Source organism: Vanellus vanellus, assembly GCF_965231255.1.
Source record: "Vanellus vanellus genome assembly, chromosome: 6".
Lineage (NCBI taxonomy): Eukaryota > Metazoa > Chordata > Aves > Charadriiformes > Charadriidae > Vanellus > Vanellus vanellus.
The window spans coordinates 17,618,670-17,633,949 of record NC_138911.1 but is presented as its reverse complement, the minus strand read 5'-3'; the positions used below and the strand labels follow the sequence as shown (position 1 = coordinate 17,633,949).

Sequence of the window (15,280 nt, the reverse complement as noted above, 5' to 3'; positions counted from 1 at the left end):
AGGGGGAGAGGCGGGAAAGGCGGGCGGCCGCTGCGAGGAGGCGTTGGGCCTGTGCTGTGTCGGGGTACGGGGCGCTTTCCTCCCTCCCTCCCCCGCGCCCTTCCCCGCCGTTCGCGCTGTGTGCCCGGAGGTGGCGGTGGGCCGGCGGCAGGGGGGCTCCGGGCGGCCCTGTGTCGTGAGGAGAAGGGTGCAGGGGCTGGAGAAAGGCGTCAGCCCCTGGGGGTGCAGAGGCCTGCGGGCCGGGGGCGTGGGTGTGTATCCAACTGGATCCCGGCGCGGGGAAGGGAGCTGGGCCCTGGGCGGGCAGGCAGGAGGGCCGAGGCTGTGGGCTGCACCCGTGGTGTTGGGCAAAGCCGTGGGGTCTGTCGTTTCCCCCTCCCCGGAGTGGGGTGCCCACTGGAGGTGTGAGCCGGGGCCCGGGGGTGGCCGCCCTCTTCCTTGGCCTAGTAGCCTCCGTGGGCACCATCCCGAAGGACTGCGCTACGCTTGGCAGGAGATTGCCAGCAGTTTTTGCTGGAGGTGAGAATGGACTCTTGGCCGTGGTTTGGAGTGACTGGGGTCTCTGTTTTCCTCACAGGCTGCAGGAGGACGCACAGAGCCTGAGTAGGACCAGGATGGAAAAGTCCAATGAGGACCTTCCCTTCCCGAGAGACACCATCCTATCTGAGTTGTGCTGTGATCACGTCACCATAACAATCCTGTGAGTCTGTCTGGTGTGCTGTAGGGTCAGTATGTTTGGCTACTAGTGCTGTTAAAGGTAAAACTTCTCCTTAGGAGTAAAATTTTTCCTTTCTGTGTAACTGCCCTCAGACAAGAGATACACCCTAATTCACAGCCTGTGATGAACACTTACACAGCCATCTGAAAACAGCTGTTTTAGTAGTCAGTTATGCATTTCAGTGTCTCTTTTGGGTTGTAGTCGTTACTTTTATGTGTTATAAAACTAAGCAGAAGGATGTATGATTTTCAGACGATTATTTCCCATTTAGGTATTACACCAAGGGCAGAGTTTTCAAAAGCAGTCATCAGATCACTTTTGTCAAAGACAGCCAGACTTTACATGGAACACGATGCTTGGTCTGTTAAATTCTTCAGAAGTTTCTTTATGTTTTAATGCCTCATGAAAATCTGGCCCTAACTGTGAATATGACCTTTCTTTGAAAACAGAACTCTGTGGTATCCATGGTCTGTTTTTTTGGAGCACTTAGTACTTGCAATGCATAACTATAATTTTTATATTTTCTTAGCTGCATTTAATACTGTTCATTTAGTAATGGTTTCCTGCACATGCAATTACAGTTTTGTTATTCTAAAACCTCTCTTCTGTTCTACAGAATAAGGTTGGCAACGTGACTGTGGAGACTGAGTAAATATAGTGGTGCCTGCCTTGCTAGGCTGCGTGTTGTTCTTTTGCCAAAAATCCAGGAATATCTGCAGACTTTTTATACTAGCATGAGTTTGTGTCAGATTTAGAACTCCGATCTGCAGCTTCGGATGATTCAGGGGGAAGGAATTATTTTTAAAACTCATTTCAAAACTACATTTCCAGTATTGTGATGGAAATGTTTGTTTTCTAGGGTGGAAGTGCTGAGATCTTTGGTGGCTTTAACTGACCCTCAGGAGGGGAAGCTGACTCAGTCTCAAGAGAAAGTGAGTGACTACAGACTTTCCATGTCTGTTTACTGCATCGTTTTAGAAAGAACCTATAATTAGGTAGTTGAGCTTATTCTAATAATATATTAGAACTGTTTCTGTAATTCATGTTTTTGTGAGCTGAACCGAGGCGCGTGTTTGCCAACTCTGTTTCTGATTGCCTGGCAAGCAGTAGTGTGTTCATCAACCACCTTGGTTCTGCAAGTTCCCTTCAAGCAGGTGGCAGAATGAATCAGGTGTTCCAGCCACTACTGGAAGTCAGGCTGCAGATCACACTGTCTTTTACTGACTGAAGGGCCAGCTCTTGCGGTCCCTTTTTTGCACCCTCCCCTCGTTTCCATGCACAAGCATGGCATGCGCAATTAGTTTTCTTAATGCAGTGGGATTCATTTCTTGAGCTGGCTCATTTTGTGATTCCAGGAATCTAGTAATGACATGAGAGCTTAAAGCCAAGGATGGAGTGGAGCTTGTATGTACAAGTCAGCGTCACTTTAAAGCAATCCTGAAACTTCAGCCCTGATATTTTTGTGGCTGCTCTGCCGCTGACCTCTATCAGCGATAGGGTCCCTTATAATAGGCAGAATTTGATGATTATTGGGGACAGGAGGTAAAGTAGCTAATGCAGTAAAGGATTGTAATGGCCAGAAGAAAGTGTGAGAGATTAGCATGTGGTTTTGTGGATTTATACAGTATCATAGACGCAGGGTGTAATTTGGAGAGGTCATTGCTTTCTCTTGGAAGATGCGTAAGACAGTTACAGAGTATTCAGAAATGCTCAAAAAAAATATGCTCATCTTTTAGTAATTGGACCTGCTGTAACCTTTAATGAAATTTGGTGTGCAACGCAGTTTTTAATTACTTCATATTCTTGTATTGAGTCTTGTGTAAGTCTTCAATTTTAGTGTGCATTCATTCCTTAAATAATGTTTTTATTTCAGGCAAAATTGCTTAGGAATCCCTGAAGTACAGCTGCCTGTGATATTGCAGTAATAATTATTTTGCATGGCACAGAATGATAGTCTCGTACTTGGTTCTCATTTCACAGTTGAATTTTTATGCTCCTTTGTATTCTAGGCACTAAAGTTGCTGGGCTTTTGGAAAACCGTATTTGCAGCTGTTCCTGGGCCTACGTGAAAGACCTCAGTGGAGTGATAGCTTAAAGATGGGAGATCAGGATGGAGGTGAACCCTTTCTGGGGATAGTGGCTGGTGGTGCCACAGACTACGAAGGAGCTCTGCCCTCAGACACAGTGTCGCTCAGCGATTCTGATTCCGATGATTTGGGGTTAGCGGATGAAGCGGAGGTTGATACAATATCTCCTGAGGAGCCATCTGTAGATGATGGGGATTACAGAGCAGGGGAGACACCTGACACTTCAAACAGCAGTCACGGATCTCCTGTCCAGCCGTTCCATCTGAGGGGCATGAGTTCTACGTTCTCTCTCCGTAGCCAGAGCATTTTTGATTGCCTGGAAGAGGCGGCCAGGTTGTCTGTGCCCTCAATGCCTGAAGATAATGTTGTTGATGGGAGGTTTAAGCGTCCATTGCCTCCAGCCACAGTTTCAAGTAACACGGTTCCAGAAAGCCTGGTAAAGCAAGCAAAACCAGTGCAGGCTCCCAAAACCTCACCTGCGGTGCCTGACTATGTGGCACACCCCGAGCGCTGGACCAAATACAGCCTAGATGGAGTTTCAGAGTCTACTGACAAGACTAACAGGGCAGTGGCCATGGAATTTCTAGAGGGTTTGAAGAAAAGAGGGGAGGAACAAAGCTCAGCTACCCAAGGTAGCTACACCCCATACTTCAACCAGGACCCTTCCAGCTGCGGAGCAGGGAGGATTGTCTTCACCAAACCAATAAAAAGGGGAGTTGATGGGCTGGAAAAGAAAACATCAGCAGGAGAAGATGATAAGAAACACATGAAAATGGATCTGAAAGGAAAATCTCTTAAAAAGACTGATGACTTGAGGGAGGAGGATAAGGTAGAGCTGGGGCACTTAGGCAGTGGAAGTGGAAAGGCAACTGAGGAGGAGGAGTGCATGATGGCAGGGGACCTGAATACAGAAGGCAAGCTTAGTGCAAGGTTTAGTGGTGTGGGTGAAGAGTCATCAGTGGAAACAGTTGGGTTCCACTGCAGTAAGAAGAAGAATAGGAAAAATTTCCGCCCTAAAGTAGATGACGAAGGGGATGGGGAAGAGTCCTGAAGAATGGAGCACACTGGTGACATCCAAGGACTTGTAATGTCTTTGGATAAATTTGTTTTTTTCTCTGACTTTTTTTTCTGGTCTGGAAACCATGTGATAGCTTTTTGTCTAATGGCTTGCATTGTAGCCAGCAAGAACATTTTATATTGTTAGAAATACGCTCCAGGCTTTTGGTTTGTGAGAAGTCTGTGGGCACAGGACAGTTGCACCCTAGCAGGAGAGAATAAAGTGTGCTTTATTTGCTTGAGCAGCTCTGTGGGATTTGCTCTGGAGCTGAAGTAGCCCTGAGCGCCAAAGAAAAAGATGTGTTAGCTAAAAGCCTGCAAGTCTTCCTACTAACCCCTGAATTTAGAGCTGTTCCCAAATCCTGGAACAAAGATGATGAGGTCACTATGTAGAGATTATTAAACAATGAAAATAAAACCTAGTCTTCCGCCAGATGTGGTCTCTCCTGACCCTGTCCCAGCGAAGAAAACTTTTTTTTTTTAACACATCCTTCTCTCATTGCCATTGAGAGTGAAAGCACAACGGTGCCCCTCATGACTTTGGAGAGCTCAAATATTAAGTTTGGCTTAATATTTACCTTATTTAGTGTTACATGATAAAGATTTTAAAAAACACGATGTTTCCTGCAGACAGGTACAGCTCTGGATGCATCCTGGAGAAGACATCCTCAGGATGGCTTCAGCCAAGTCTCATCATGTTGAGTGTAGATCAGAATTTGCAACAGCTTCAGGTGTTAATTTGGGCAGCAGCTTTTCCTCTTACTGGTATGATACGCTGTGATGATTCTTGGCCTGCACGTTTGTATGTCATTTCCAGGTGGTACTGCTTCCACATTGATTCTGTGTGTGGATTTGGTGGAAACGAGGAATTTATACCAGAACTGGGTATTTGTTTTGTTCTTTGTGATTCAATAAACTTTCAGTTTTAGCTTGATTTCTTCATCTTTTTGAACCATGCTGATTAATGCAACTATAGGAGTTTTAACAAATACTGTTTATTTCAAAAATTTAGAATGTTACTCTAAGCTTACCCTTTTGTAACTTCTCCCTCAAGTCTTATTTTAGATTCTAAAATTCTCATTTTTAACATTTTCAATCATTTTACAATATGTACAGAATCACCTTATAGGATGAACCACCTCATACAATGAGTCACATTGTAATGAATGTTAAATATAGTTTTTCACACAGAATGTTAATAAATTGTATAAATAAGGTTGAAAGATTAAATTCTCGGAAAGGTTATGTGATTTGAAACTCAAATTAGCTCAGGTTAGTTTGGACTGACATTTTTTTGCCAGTATTCTAAATTAACCAACCCCAACATTAGTATTTATAACTGTGTAGTGAAAGATTACTTCTTTAGAATTTGTGATCTTTCTTGCTAGACTGCGCTTGCTCAAACTCTGAAGGATATTTGAGGAGGTTACTTCCTGTGTAGGGGTGTCAGCATCTTATCAATAATTTACTGGTAGGCCCAAATCATTTGGGTCTTTGTGTTTGAGCAGATGGATCATTTGGCAGCAGAAGCAGAAAGCAATGTAAAATGAGTAACACTGCTCTATATTTTGAAATTCACCTTTTAAAATTAAAAGCAGAATGTATTTTCTCATAAGTATGCGGTTTGATGCACATTAATTAATGGGTCATTGCTAAATACGTCAGTTGTTCTAGTGCATGTGAGTGGGACATGACAATTCCAAATAGATAGATTTTGGTTTCCAGTGGATAATTAATGTGCTGATCACAATTAAAATGGTAGCCATTTCAGAATGGAAGCTGCTGCTAGAGCAGGGCATGCTGGTTGTAAGATAGGCATTATTTCCTAACAAAAAATGTAGCTTAGTACAAACTTAACTGGTTTTATAACTTCTGCTAGCCTAAGGTGAAGAACAGGTAGGACAGTAACCAAAATTCCATTGCTGTTAATGGGGTCGCTGAGTTCTGGGGCATAGCTGAATAAACTGGACAAATGCCCATTTTATGACGACATCATAACAAGTTTAATATCTATTAATAAAACACTCGTGTTGGAAAGATATTTTTATCGGATCTGAGATTTTTTTTTCCCTGCCTCTGGTAGCAAAGCTTTTGTGCAACCTACATTTATGTTGCATAGAAGCAGTGTTACATGTGTGAGGAAATCAGGTTCAGTTGAAGCTTATCAGTGGAAGAAAGAACACAACCCAGTACTTCCCCCTTCTGATGCTGTTTGTATTGTTCCAAAGAAATTTCCCTTTAAAGGACGGTAGTAGTATTCATTTTATTGGTGTATTTTTTCATACAAAATTCTAATAAAGCCAGCTAACTTTTGTATGCTAAAAATGTACATGCCAGTTTAAGTAATGAAAAAAATTACAAACAGTCCAAATTCCTGGTTTGTAGGAAAATTCTTGCTACACATTCTTGCTTTAAAATCTCTTAGGTGATTTTTTTTTTTTTTCCCCCTGACCTTTGAGAGAGAAAAGTAAAATGAAATCAGAAATCTGCTTAGGTGTAGATGTGGTGTGATGCATAAAAGCAAAGTCATGTTTAATAGCAGCGAGCTGATGGCAGCTGTGATCTGGCATTAGAACAAGAAAGCAAGCGGAGGCTGGGGGTCTGACTGCGGGAGGGCCACCTGCTTTGTGTTTGGAAAGTGACTGCAAGCCACTGCACATTTGAGGACCATGCAATGAGATTCCAGTTTCTGTGGATGAGTGAGGAGCCCTCAACGAGGAATACCGGCAAAGGAATACCTCACAGAAGCCAGCGTGGGAAGAGAAGACGGTGAGTGCAATCGCTTGAGGGTTGTAAGAACTCCAGGAACTGAACGGATTGTAATAGTTCAGCATCCCAGGCCCTTTCCTGTGGAAACTATTTCTTGATTTCCTTTCAAAGCGATTCAGAAATATGAGCTTGCTTTCTTGGCCAAGAAAGTGGCTTGGTTTTTAGTGTGTAAAATGACCACCCTTCAAAAGGGAGACTCCATTGAACAGAGAAATGTGGAAATTAGCAATTATGAGGTTGGATTGAGGGTATGATATCTGGAGAACAGAAAGCAGATCGTATTTAGAAAATGAGGTAGAGTGATCCCGGAGGAGAAAGTCTGTAGTGCGAATTTTGGAATGGAGTTTTGAAGAAAGGACCAAGCGATATAGGAGCAGGTGGGAAAAAAGCCCAAGAAATTGAAGGAGGAAGACCAAGAAATCCTCTGTAGTGTCAAACATTGACAGTGCTTGGCATAAAGGCTTTGAAAGCTGGGCCTTAGGCCTCCATGAGGTTAGGACTTTACTTCTACAGTAGTTCAGTAGGACAAAAGGTTTAATCTAAAGAAATTAGAGTAAAAGTTAATTATCGATGTATGTGATGTCAGTCTCGATCTGATCTGCACGCTCTCTTCTTTCACTTCTTTCTGGCAAAGGCACTTCTGCATTGGCATTTGTCACACCTAATAGGATTGTAAAAGCCACGTGCTTGTTTAAAAGCCTTAGGACAAGGGGCACATAATACTAATTGCTTAAGAAACTTTAATATGTTGAAAATAATCCTCAATAAAAAGATGCTATATATTCTATTACTTTGCATTTGCTCAGTGAATGATAAAAAACAGTTTCTTCTTTATTTTTCAGCTATTTAAGTTTCTGATTTTTATGCTGTTACAGTATTAAAATGTCTGGGGACCATGCTACAGGATGGTTTTTCTTACTGCAATGTTGATAATGAAGCAATTTATGTATGTTTTATAAGCTTCTAACAGAATTAAGTCAAATTTGAGGTTAGTTCAAGTCTGAATGACCTGAGGTGTCATGACTGCTGAGTTTCCAGCTACTTCTTTTTCCCATATAGTATATGTATGTTCAGTTTATGGGTTTTGGAGAGCTTTTTGTGTAATAGATAGTAATAGGTAGATACTGAAATAAATCATTAAGAAGATCCAAAGTCTTTATTGTGTAGGATGTCCTGCAGTGGCTGAGAAATAGTCTGTTTCTGTCTCCAATGTTTTAAACTCCAACCAGCAAAGCCCAGGGACACAGGACGAGATTCTTAACCAACAGAAATAGTTGCAGCTCTGAAAGCAAATGAGCTGTGTTGATTAAAACAAAGTAGGAGGCTTGCTCATTATATTTTATCCATATTATGTATCCATAACATTATATGTTATCCATATTGAATGTTTTGATAATACTTTGGTATTACTATCTCATTGATACAAGAAACTGCCAAGACACAATCCTCTCAAGAAACCCTGTGGCAAATAGATGCTTATTAACATGTTTAAAGTTGCATGAGATCGTTCTAACACACACAAAGTGATAGTCCTTTCCCCAAAGCTTTTAAATCTACTTTGCAAAAGCAAATCTTTTCATTCTGAAGTATGAATATTCTGTTCCTTGTTTATATTCCCATTACCTCTAAGTATACTCCTTTGCACCTCCTTATGTGGTTCTTTTACAATCTTTTTTTTTTTTTCCTTTTTTTTTTAACTAAATTGTTCAGCTATATTAATTAGCTTTTCCATGGCTGTTTTCAATACTTACATGTATAGTTTGGAGCTGGTTGGTTGCACAAGAGGTTGGTTTTGTTTAAAACTTCTGCCATTGAGGAGATAACAGCTGTACAGTAGCAAATCTACAAAAAAGGTAGTGATTTCTATATGAGCTAATTTTTGTAGTACTTTATGCATTCTTAAATTTGCAGGAAAGATAATCTAGGCAGCATCAGAGATACCTTTTTTTTTTTTTTAAAGAAATAGTTGAACTGTCTTGGAGTAAGATTTGTATTAAATACTTTCCCTTTTTTTTTGTGAGTATGTTGGATTATCGCAAGCTGGCACAAAGTTATTAAAGCATTTCTTGTGAGTTCCTGTTGGACCTGTATTTGGTGTCAACATTTTTCATGACTTTTCAGGAAGCCATAAAATGGATAAGAAAAGGGAGGGAAACTGCAATGGGAATATTAAGATAAGGAACTTCCAGCGAGGCCAAAATTACACTGGAGTGTTCTAGGGACAAAGAAAACAATGACAGTTGTGCTATGTAGCACATGGTAACGCTGAGCATTTTCAGATTGTTTTAAAAATGTTTGTTTATATTTCAAGGGTTTGTCATCAAAAGCTCTAGATAGGGTTTCCTTCTATTATTTATGTTTTAAATTTGTATGCTAGACACTTCCCTTTGAGACGTTGGTATCTGGTATCTAAGAAAATTAGAAAAAACTGATGTCCAAGAAGATTAGTCTGGATCAGACCAGACAGAATATGGGTATTTTCACAGTTGTCAATTTTAGAGAAAGAAAAGGTTGGGCAAAGGGAAAAAATGGAGAGGGGAAGATGAAGCATTTCCTTCCAGAAGCATTCTTAATGAAGGAAATAAACACTTCTCAAGTAGACTAGTAAAGAGAGCAAGAAATGCTGTATTCCTCCTTCTTTCTCCCAGAGGTCAGAAATGTTTCTTTACATACGTGTATCACCAGAGAGAAAACAATAAGGAAAGTGAAATCATAATACAGATCCATTTCTCCTTCCCTTATCCCTAAATAGGGTCTGCCAAACCACCATTAAATGAGAGAAACATGGTGAAATCCTAAAGCTGTTATAAATACCTATAAACATATTACTTACCTGGGCTTCCATAACTTTAAACCGCTTTTCTTGTTCTTTCAGTGCACTAAAATATTTAGACAAATTATCCACCCTATGGAAACAAAGCAGACACGCTGAGCAAAAAGGGAAAAGCCTCAGAAGAAATCCTAAACCACAAAACCCACATAACTTACTAGAGCCATGACCCCTCACCAGCAACTCTGTGCTGCTGAGACGTCCCAGAGCCCCCTAAAAATTTTGTCCTTTTGAGGTGTTCCTGCAAGTATTTATTGAACAGAGCAGCATTCCTGGACCACTCTCATGCACCTGGTGCCCAGGGTAAACTCACACAGATTACAGCAGCTGTTCAGCTTCTGGTGAGGGCCACTTGGGCGCAGCTGCTGTGGGAATCAAGGACAACAGAAAGGAGCCTTAGGTCCAGCTCTGTCTCTCCAGCCACTTATGTCTCGCCTGTACCAGATGTAAACTGATGCTGGTGTGAGAACCGAGGCCACAATATTTTCCATCAACATGCAGGAGATGAGCCACTTAAAATTTATATGGGGTTTCGTTTTTGGAAACTGGCTCGACATTCAAATTCCTTTTTTCCATGCAGTCCAAAGGGACTGCGTAGGAAACTTCCATATAGTGCCTCCAAATTGTTGTCCGCATGCTTTCTGTATCCCTCCCTTCTTCTCCCATCAGTTCCTTATTTTTAGCATCTGCTTCCCCATAGGCTCCACAAATCCCTCTCCACTTTATCCTAACTACTATCTCAAAGTTTCCCTCTAACAGGTTGTGTTCTGTTTAGGTCCATGTGAAAAAGCTGCTGCTGGGTCTAATGCATTTTGGGATTTGTTCAATGCAAAGTTCAAAGAATTGCTTTATGAGGGTTTCATAAGATTTCAAATACACACTGCTAACACCTAAGAGCAAAGATAAAAAGCCATGGGTTTAGTGGTTTCCGTTTGAACCTTTTCCAGCCTCTTTCTGGCTCTGCTATACCTGAAATACTGTGAAGCCAGACTGAGTCTTACTTTTCCCCTCCAAGCAGTAACTTCATCTACAATGTACCATCTGTAAAGCTTTCTAGTTTTAAAGCTAAAAAGACTATAATTGTGCCCTTTGTTTGGAAGCAATTACACACATATTTATTGCTTGATCTCAACAATTGAGCTCTCATTCCTGGGGTTTGTCAGTGATCTGCTTATAAGAATAAAGTTTAAACCAACACAATAATTCTAAATTCTTATGAATTAAGAGTCTATGTAGATTAGAAGAGAGATTTCCAAGATTGTACTCAAGTCCACTGTTCTGGGCTCCAGCTCTTTTACAAGTTAGACAGATGGAGGTTTGTTTCGAAAAAGAGCACAGAAAGAAAACAGCGCAATAACATTTCCATGGAGCTTTCTTACTATGATAACTTTCACACCCATTGTGCCTCTATTTGAAGTCAGTTTCATCATAAGAGGAAACAGCTGAAACAGGTATGAAAAGCTTCTTTAAAGAAGGCTTATGCTGTCTGGCTTTCAGTATTGCCTTAGATGTTTCTGTTTTCCCTACACATAACTACTTTGTATCTCAAAGACACAAAGTAAACATTTACTCATTCAGAGTAAACCTCTGAAAAATATTTTAGCACCCTCTTTCTTTAGAATTTAGATATTTTAAAGAAGTAACTAAATGGAGACTCGTTTAATTAAATACAATTTCAGAGCTAATATCATTAATTCCTTGTGGAAATTTGTAGTCTCATGCCGTAAAGCCATAAATAGTTGTTCTTCTGCATCTGGGGGCTGGGGGTAATGCAAGATATCTTAAACTTCCATTCAAAGTCTAAGCCATTCAAAGGTACAATCCAAATGTCTGTGTTGTGTTCCTACAGGAGATGGAAGTACGTGCACTGCAGTATAGCAAAGGAACTATTCTTCCACCATTTCTTCACGAGTATGATTTTCATTGAGCTTGGCTGCAGATTTGGCTGGATCTTACAGGCCTGTGATTGGACATACTTCAAGAGTACCAAACACTCTTCTAATATAATAGTGATGCTGGCTTCTCACTTTTTTCGTGGACTGGATATTTCCTACCTGCATTCTTGGACTCTTCATACAAGCTTTACAGGCACCTGAATGTTTCTCATTCAAAGCTGAAGACTTGCAAGGTACACTTATTGTGGGTCAGAATAACATACTTATTAGATGTGACCTTCAGCCTTTCTTCATGGCTTTCTTTCCTTTCTTGTTCAAGGTTTACAAGATAATTTTCTTTTTGCACCAGCTCCCATGTTATGATTTTTTGATCTAGGCCAACAGGAAGATCTCTTTCTGTAGGAAAAAAAAAAATTAAGAATTATATTTTACTCCCTTTTCTCTTATACTAGGAATGGAAGCCTGCTATGCTAAAAGAAAAACGAAGTCTTGCCATTGCAGGAGTGTTGTGTTATGAAAATGCAGTGTAAAATAAGTATTTTCTGCTTTTTTTTTTTTCTTGTGATGGAAGGCAATAGAGCTTTTTGCAGTTGGATATGACACCTGAGTTTTCTAAAGAACAGCACGGGCCAATTTCTGTGGTTCCATTTAAGCTTATTTACAACCTTACTGCACTTCTGACATATTTTAGCCCCAAAATATTTAATGAGCTGAGCTTTATGTTCAGATGCACTTTATCATCTAAGCTTCTTTATTAGAACAAATATAAATAGGAAAAACAAACTGTGAATAAGTTCCTCCACCTTGAAGTATAAAGCCTGTTGTTGTTGTCAAGTGTCCCAACCAACAACAGACCTCAATTTCACAGATGTATTTTGAATGTAACATACTAGATTTGTATCTTCCTAAAGATTGATAAAAGGGCACACTTGCTGCATGCTCCAGACACTACTCAATCTATAACCTGAGCAGCCAGGTACCTGCTTTCCTAGGGGAAAAAATAATTTATTTTTTTTTAAGAATCTTCATCAGTATGCTTTGATAGCCAGATAGGAGTGTATCTGAAAGGGAGCTTGGTCAAAGGACTCTGAATTGGTCCAGTCTGACAACAGTTCTGCTCCAAAGCCCATTACCAGCTAACACATGAGGAGTAAATAGGCTTATCAGATACAAATAAAATAGATGGGCCAAGTTTGCCATCACTAAATGTCGTGGTTTGGGCCAGACTGGCCACTGAAACCCTCAAATCAGAACACTATAGAAAGCCCCTAAATGCCTTCTGTAATTAGCTGAACTTCATCTGCCTTTTGAATTTTAGCTTTTAAGGGACCGCCATTTCTCTAAGCGTGCTTGCTCTCTCTCCATGTCTCTGTATGGGGAAATTCCACTGATCCTAGTAGACTTTAGACTTGGCATATGTTTTAGGGTTGCCTGTACTTGATAATTAGTAAAATTCAGGAGCAAGTGAAATAAATATTCATTGAACCTACCCATTGTTATCTCTTCAGAAAACAAATCCTTTTAACCAGTTTTATATTGACACCTTTGTTGTAATAACTGTGGTGCATAAAGAAATGTATTGTGGGAAACCGTTTATAATAGACGAGACATTATAAACCTTATATTTTTCATTTGTACTCTCCTGGCAGCCTTTGTTAAAAATAATTTGTGACTCTTGGCTTACAGAAATCTTAATTGCTCTTCTGTTTTGCCTATGCAGCATATCCTAGGAGAGTGTCAGTGTCTCCAGTTGCTAGATGTTTGTAACAACTCACCCAGATGTTCTTTTTTATATTCCATTTTGTTGAAGATTCTTCTGAGAACCAGAGTTATGTGGTTAATGATGATAAATGGTGGTGCTAAGGCAGGCCGGCTGTGATATTCAACAATCAGGTTGTAGCGCTGAATTTTCCAGAAGATGTCCGCATTGCCCTGAACAACTTGAAAAGTGTAACTTTAATTGGAGAAAAAAAAAAAAAAAAAGAAAAAAGGTATTATAACTGTTTTTACCAAAACAAGCTAAAGCTTATTATTACAAAATTTGCCCACATTTAGTTTAGAAAGGGAACAGCAAGCTCAGCAAGTAGGATTAATTTAGTCTAACGTTTGTGCAAATTCTTAGACATTAAACTAATTGCAGTTGCAGTCTTCAAACGTTAAAAAATACATGAGGATTTTTTTTAAAAAGAAAGGTAATTCTACTTCACTTAGGCAAGATCAGCAAACATGCCACGTCAGTTCTTCAACCACATGAATCACTATTAGCCGTGTTGACATCAAGCATTTCCCCTATGTGCAGATTATCCACTGTTAAGTCTGCCAGATTTACGGCTGCTTTGCACCTGCAGACTTGTAGTGCAGCACAGCCAGAGATCCAGACCCTTCTATGCATGTTCAATTGAATTTTTAGCAGTAAAAGAGGCTTCTTTTCTTCTTGTCTTTAATGTGACTAGGGTAAGGATGATGAAAACTTAAGAACTATATGATCACAGAAGTCTACCTATCAATCCCCAAATAATATTCATTAGGAAAATTACTAGTGTATTCCAAAATGAATATCCAACAGCAATGTAGGAAATGTGGGCATTCAGTTATATCTTTGCACCCTCTGTCTTCATACTTACCGAAATTGCTCTTACCTGAACATAGCGATCAGGAGATTCATAAGGAGTACATTTGTGACTAGTAGGAAGATGACCAACAGAAGTATGACGAGCCAGTTGGCATAGGTATTTGGACATGATGGTGTGTTCTCCTGTAGAATCTGCAGTGGATTAAATGTACAGTTCCTGGGATACATTTGAGATGCTGCAAAGGAAGACAGAGAAATAAAATAACTGTTTTGACAAATCCTACTGCCACATATATTTCTTAGAGTGGAGACAAAAGCTTTGCATTTTGGTGAGAAAAATCTCAGACTTTCAACAAATATGGCAAGAATTACAAATTGTTCTTGAGGTTTGAAGTAATGCATTTCATAGCCATTTCAATGCAAATAAAAACTGAATTAATATCCCTAAACATGTATTTTTTTAAGAACTAGAGACATGGTTGGAAGCATATATTTAATACCCTTACTGTTAAGATACAAATCAAGGACAATGATGATATAGATTACTAAAATGAGATTAAATCTTGGCTGCATATAAACAGCAACATAATTTTGTTCTGAATATTTTCCAATCATTAAAAGCTTAAACCCAATATTGTGATAGTATTTTTGTATTACCCTTGTTGACTACTAGCAGGACTGTAAATATGAGACTCTCTTATACCTCAAAGGACAGTTCTTTGACTGCTGGAGCTACTGAGCTAATTCTTGCAGTTGAAAGATCATTTATATGAACTAATATCCAATGTCTTTAATTTTGTGAAAATGTAATCATGTTGTGTACATGAAGAGACTTTGCTTTAATCTGCAAGAGGTTTGCAACCATAGGACAATGCAGACCTTCAGAACTTGGCTGTTCATTCAGTGGCAAGATGGCTATCACAGCTTTTTAGTAACATTCAGCAAAGGGGGTTTGTCTTGAAAAGGCTGTATCCTTTTTAGACTAGTTTTGAGTTCCCAAAGTCAAACCATTTTTCAGCATTTAGAAGTTGTGTTCCCCCACATACTTGTGTTTTCGCAGTCCTCATGCTGGTACCCATGATAGAGGAGAAACTCAGTAAAAGCTGGGAATGGTGGGAAACTCATTCTGAATTTAAACTACTTTGTACATCTGACCTTGCAGTAGAGGTTAGTAAGAATGGTTCTACTGAATCAGACTAAAGGTCTAGACCTGTATCCTGTCTCCAGCTATGAATTAAATCCATAAATTTAGAGTAGCATAGTGATATTTACTCTTTTTTTCCATTTTTTCACTAATAATTCTTTTCCCAATGGCTACAGATAACCCCATGATCATATTCCTTGGAGCATGCA

The 15,280-nt window shown here is 39.8% G+C and overlaps 2 protein-coding genes across 4 annotated transcripts in view; one reads left to right on the top strand and one right to left on the bottom strand.

Annotated features, from left to right (window-relative positions):
* Positions 1 to 18: 18 nt before the first annotated feature.
* Positions 19 to 4,795, top strand: TSSC4 (tumor suppressing subtransferable candidate 4). Of its 3 annotated transcripts, XM_082485872.1 has the most exons (4): positions 19 to 64; positions 578 to 700; positions 1,578 to 1,650; positions 2,728 to 4,795. In XM_082485872.1, the coding sequence occupies exon 4, from the start codon at positions 2,816 to 2,818 to the stop codon at positions 3,854 to 3,856; it is 1,041 nt and encodes a 346-aa protein (XP_082341998.1). In that variant the 5' UTR covers positions 19 to 64; positions 578 to 700; positions 1,578 to 1,650; positions 2,728 to 2,815; the 3' UTR covers positions 3,857 to 4,795. The 3 variants fall into 3 exon arrangements, with proteins under 3 accessions (XP_082341998.1, XP_082341997.1, XP_082341999.1); XM_082485871.1 differs by lacking the exon at positions 1,578 to 1,650; XM_082485873.1 differs by lacking the exons at positions 19 to 64; positions 1,578 to 1,650 and adding an exon at positions 123 to 251.
* Positions 4,796 to 7,168: 2,373 nt separating this feature from the next.
* Positions 7,169 to 15,280, bottom strand: part of TRPM5 (transient receptor potential cation channel subfamily M member 5) — a gene marked incomplete at its 5' end in the record, with an annotated part of 39,606 nt that continues 31,494 nt past the window's right edge. The window contains 6 exons of the mRNA XM_082485415.1: positions 7,169 to 7,291; positions 8,382 to 8,472; positions 9,464 to 9,536; positions 11,619 to 11,751; positions 13,131 to 13,309; positions 13,995 to 14,163. Coding sequence (XP_082341541.1) covers positions 7,191 to 7,291; positions 8,382 to 8,472; positions 9,464 to 9,536; positions 11,619 to 11,751; positions 13,131 to 13,309; positions 13,995 to 14,163 — 746 coding nt within the window. The 3' untranslated portion in view covers positions 7,169 to 7,190. The remainder of the gene's footprint in view (positions 7,292 to 8,381; positions 8,473 to 9,463; positions 9,537 to 11,618; positions 11,752 to 13,130; positions 13,310 to 13,994; positions 14,164 to 15,280) is intronic.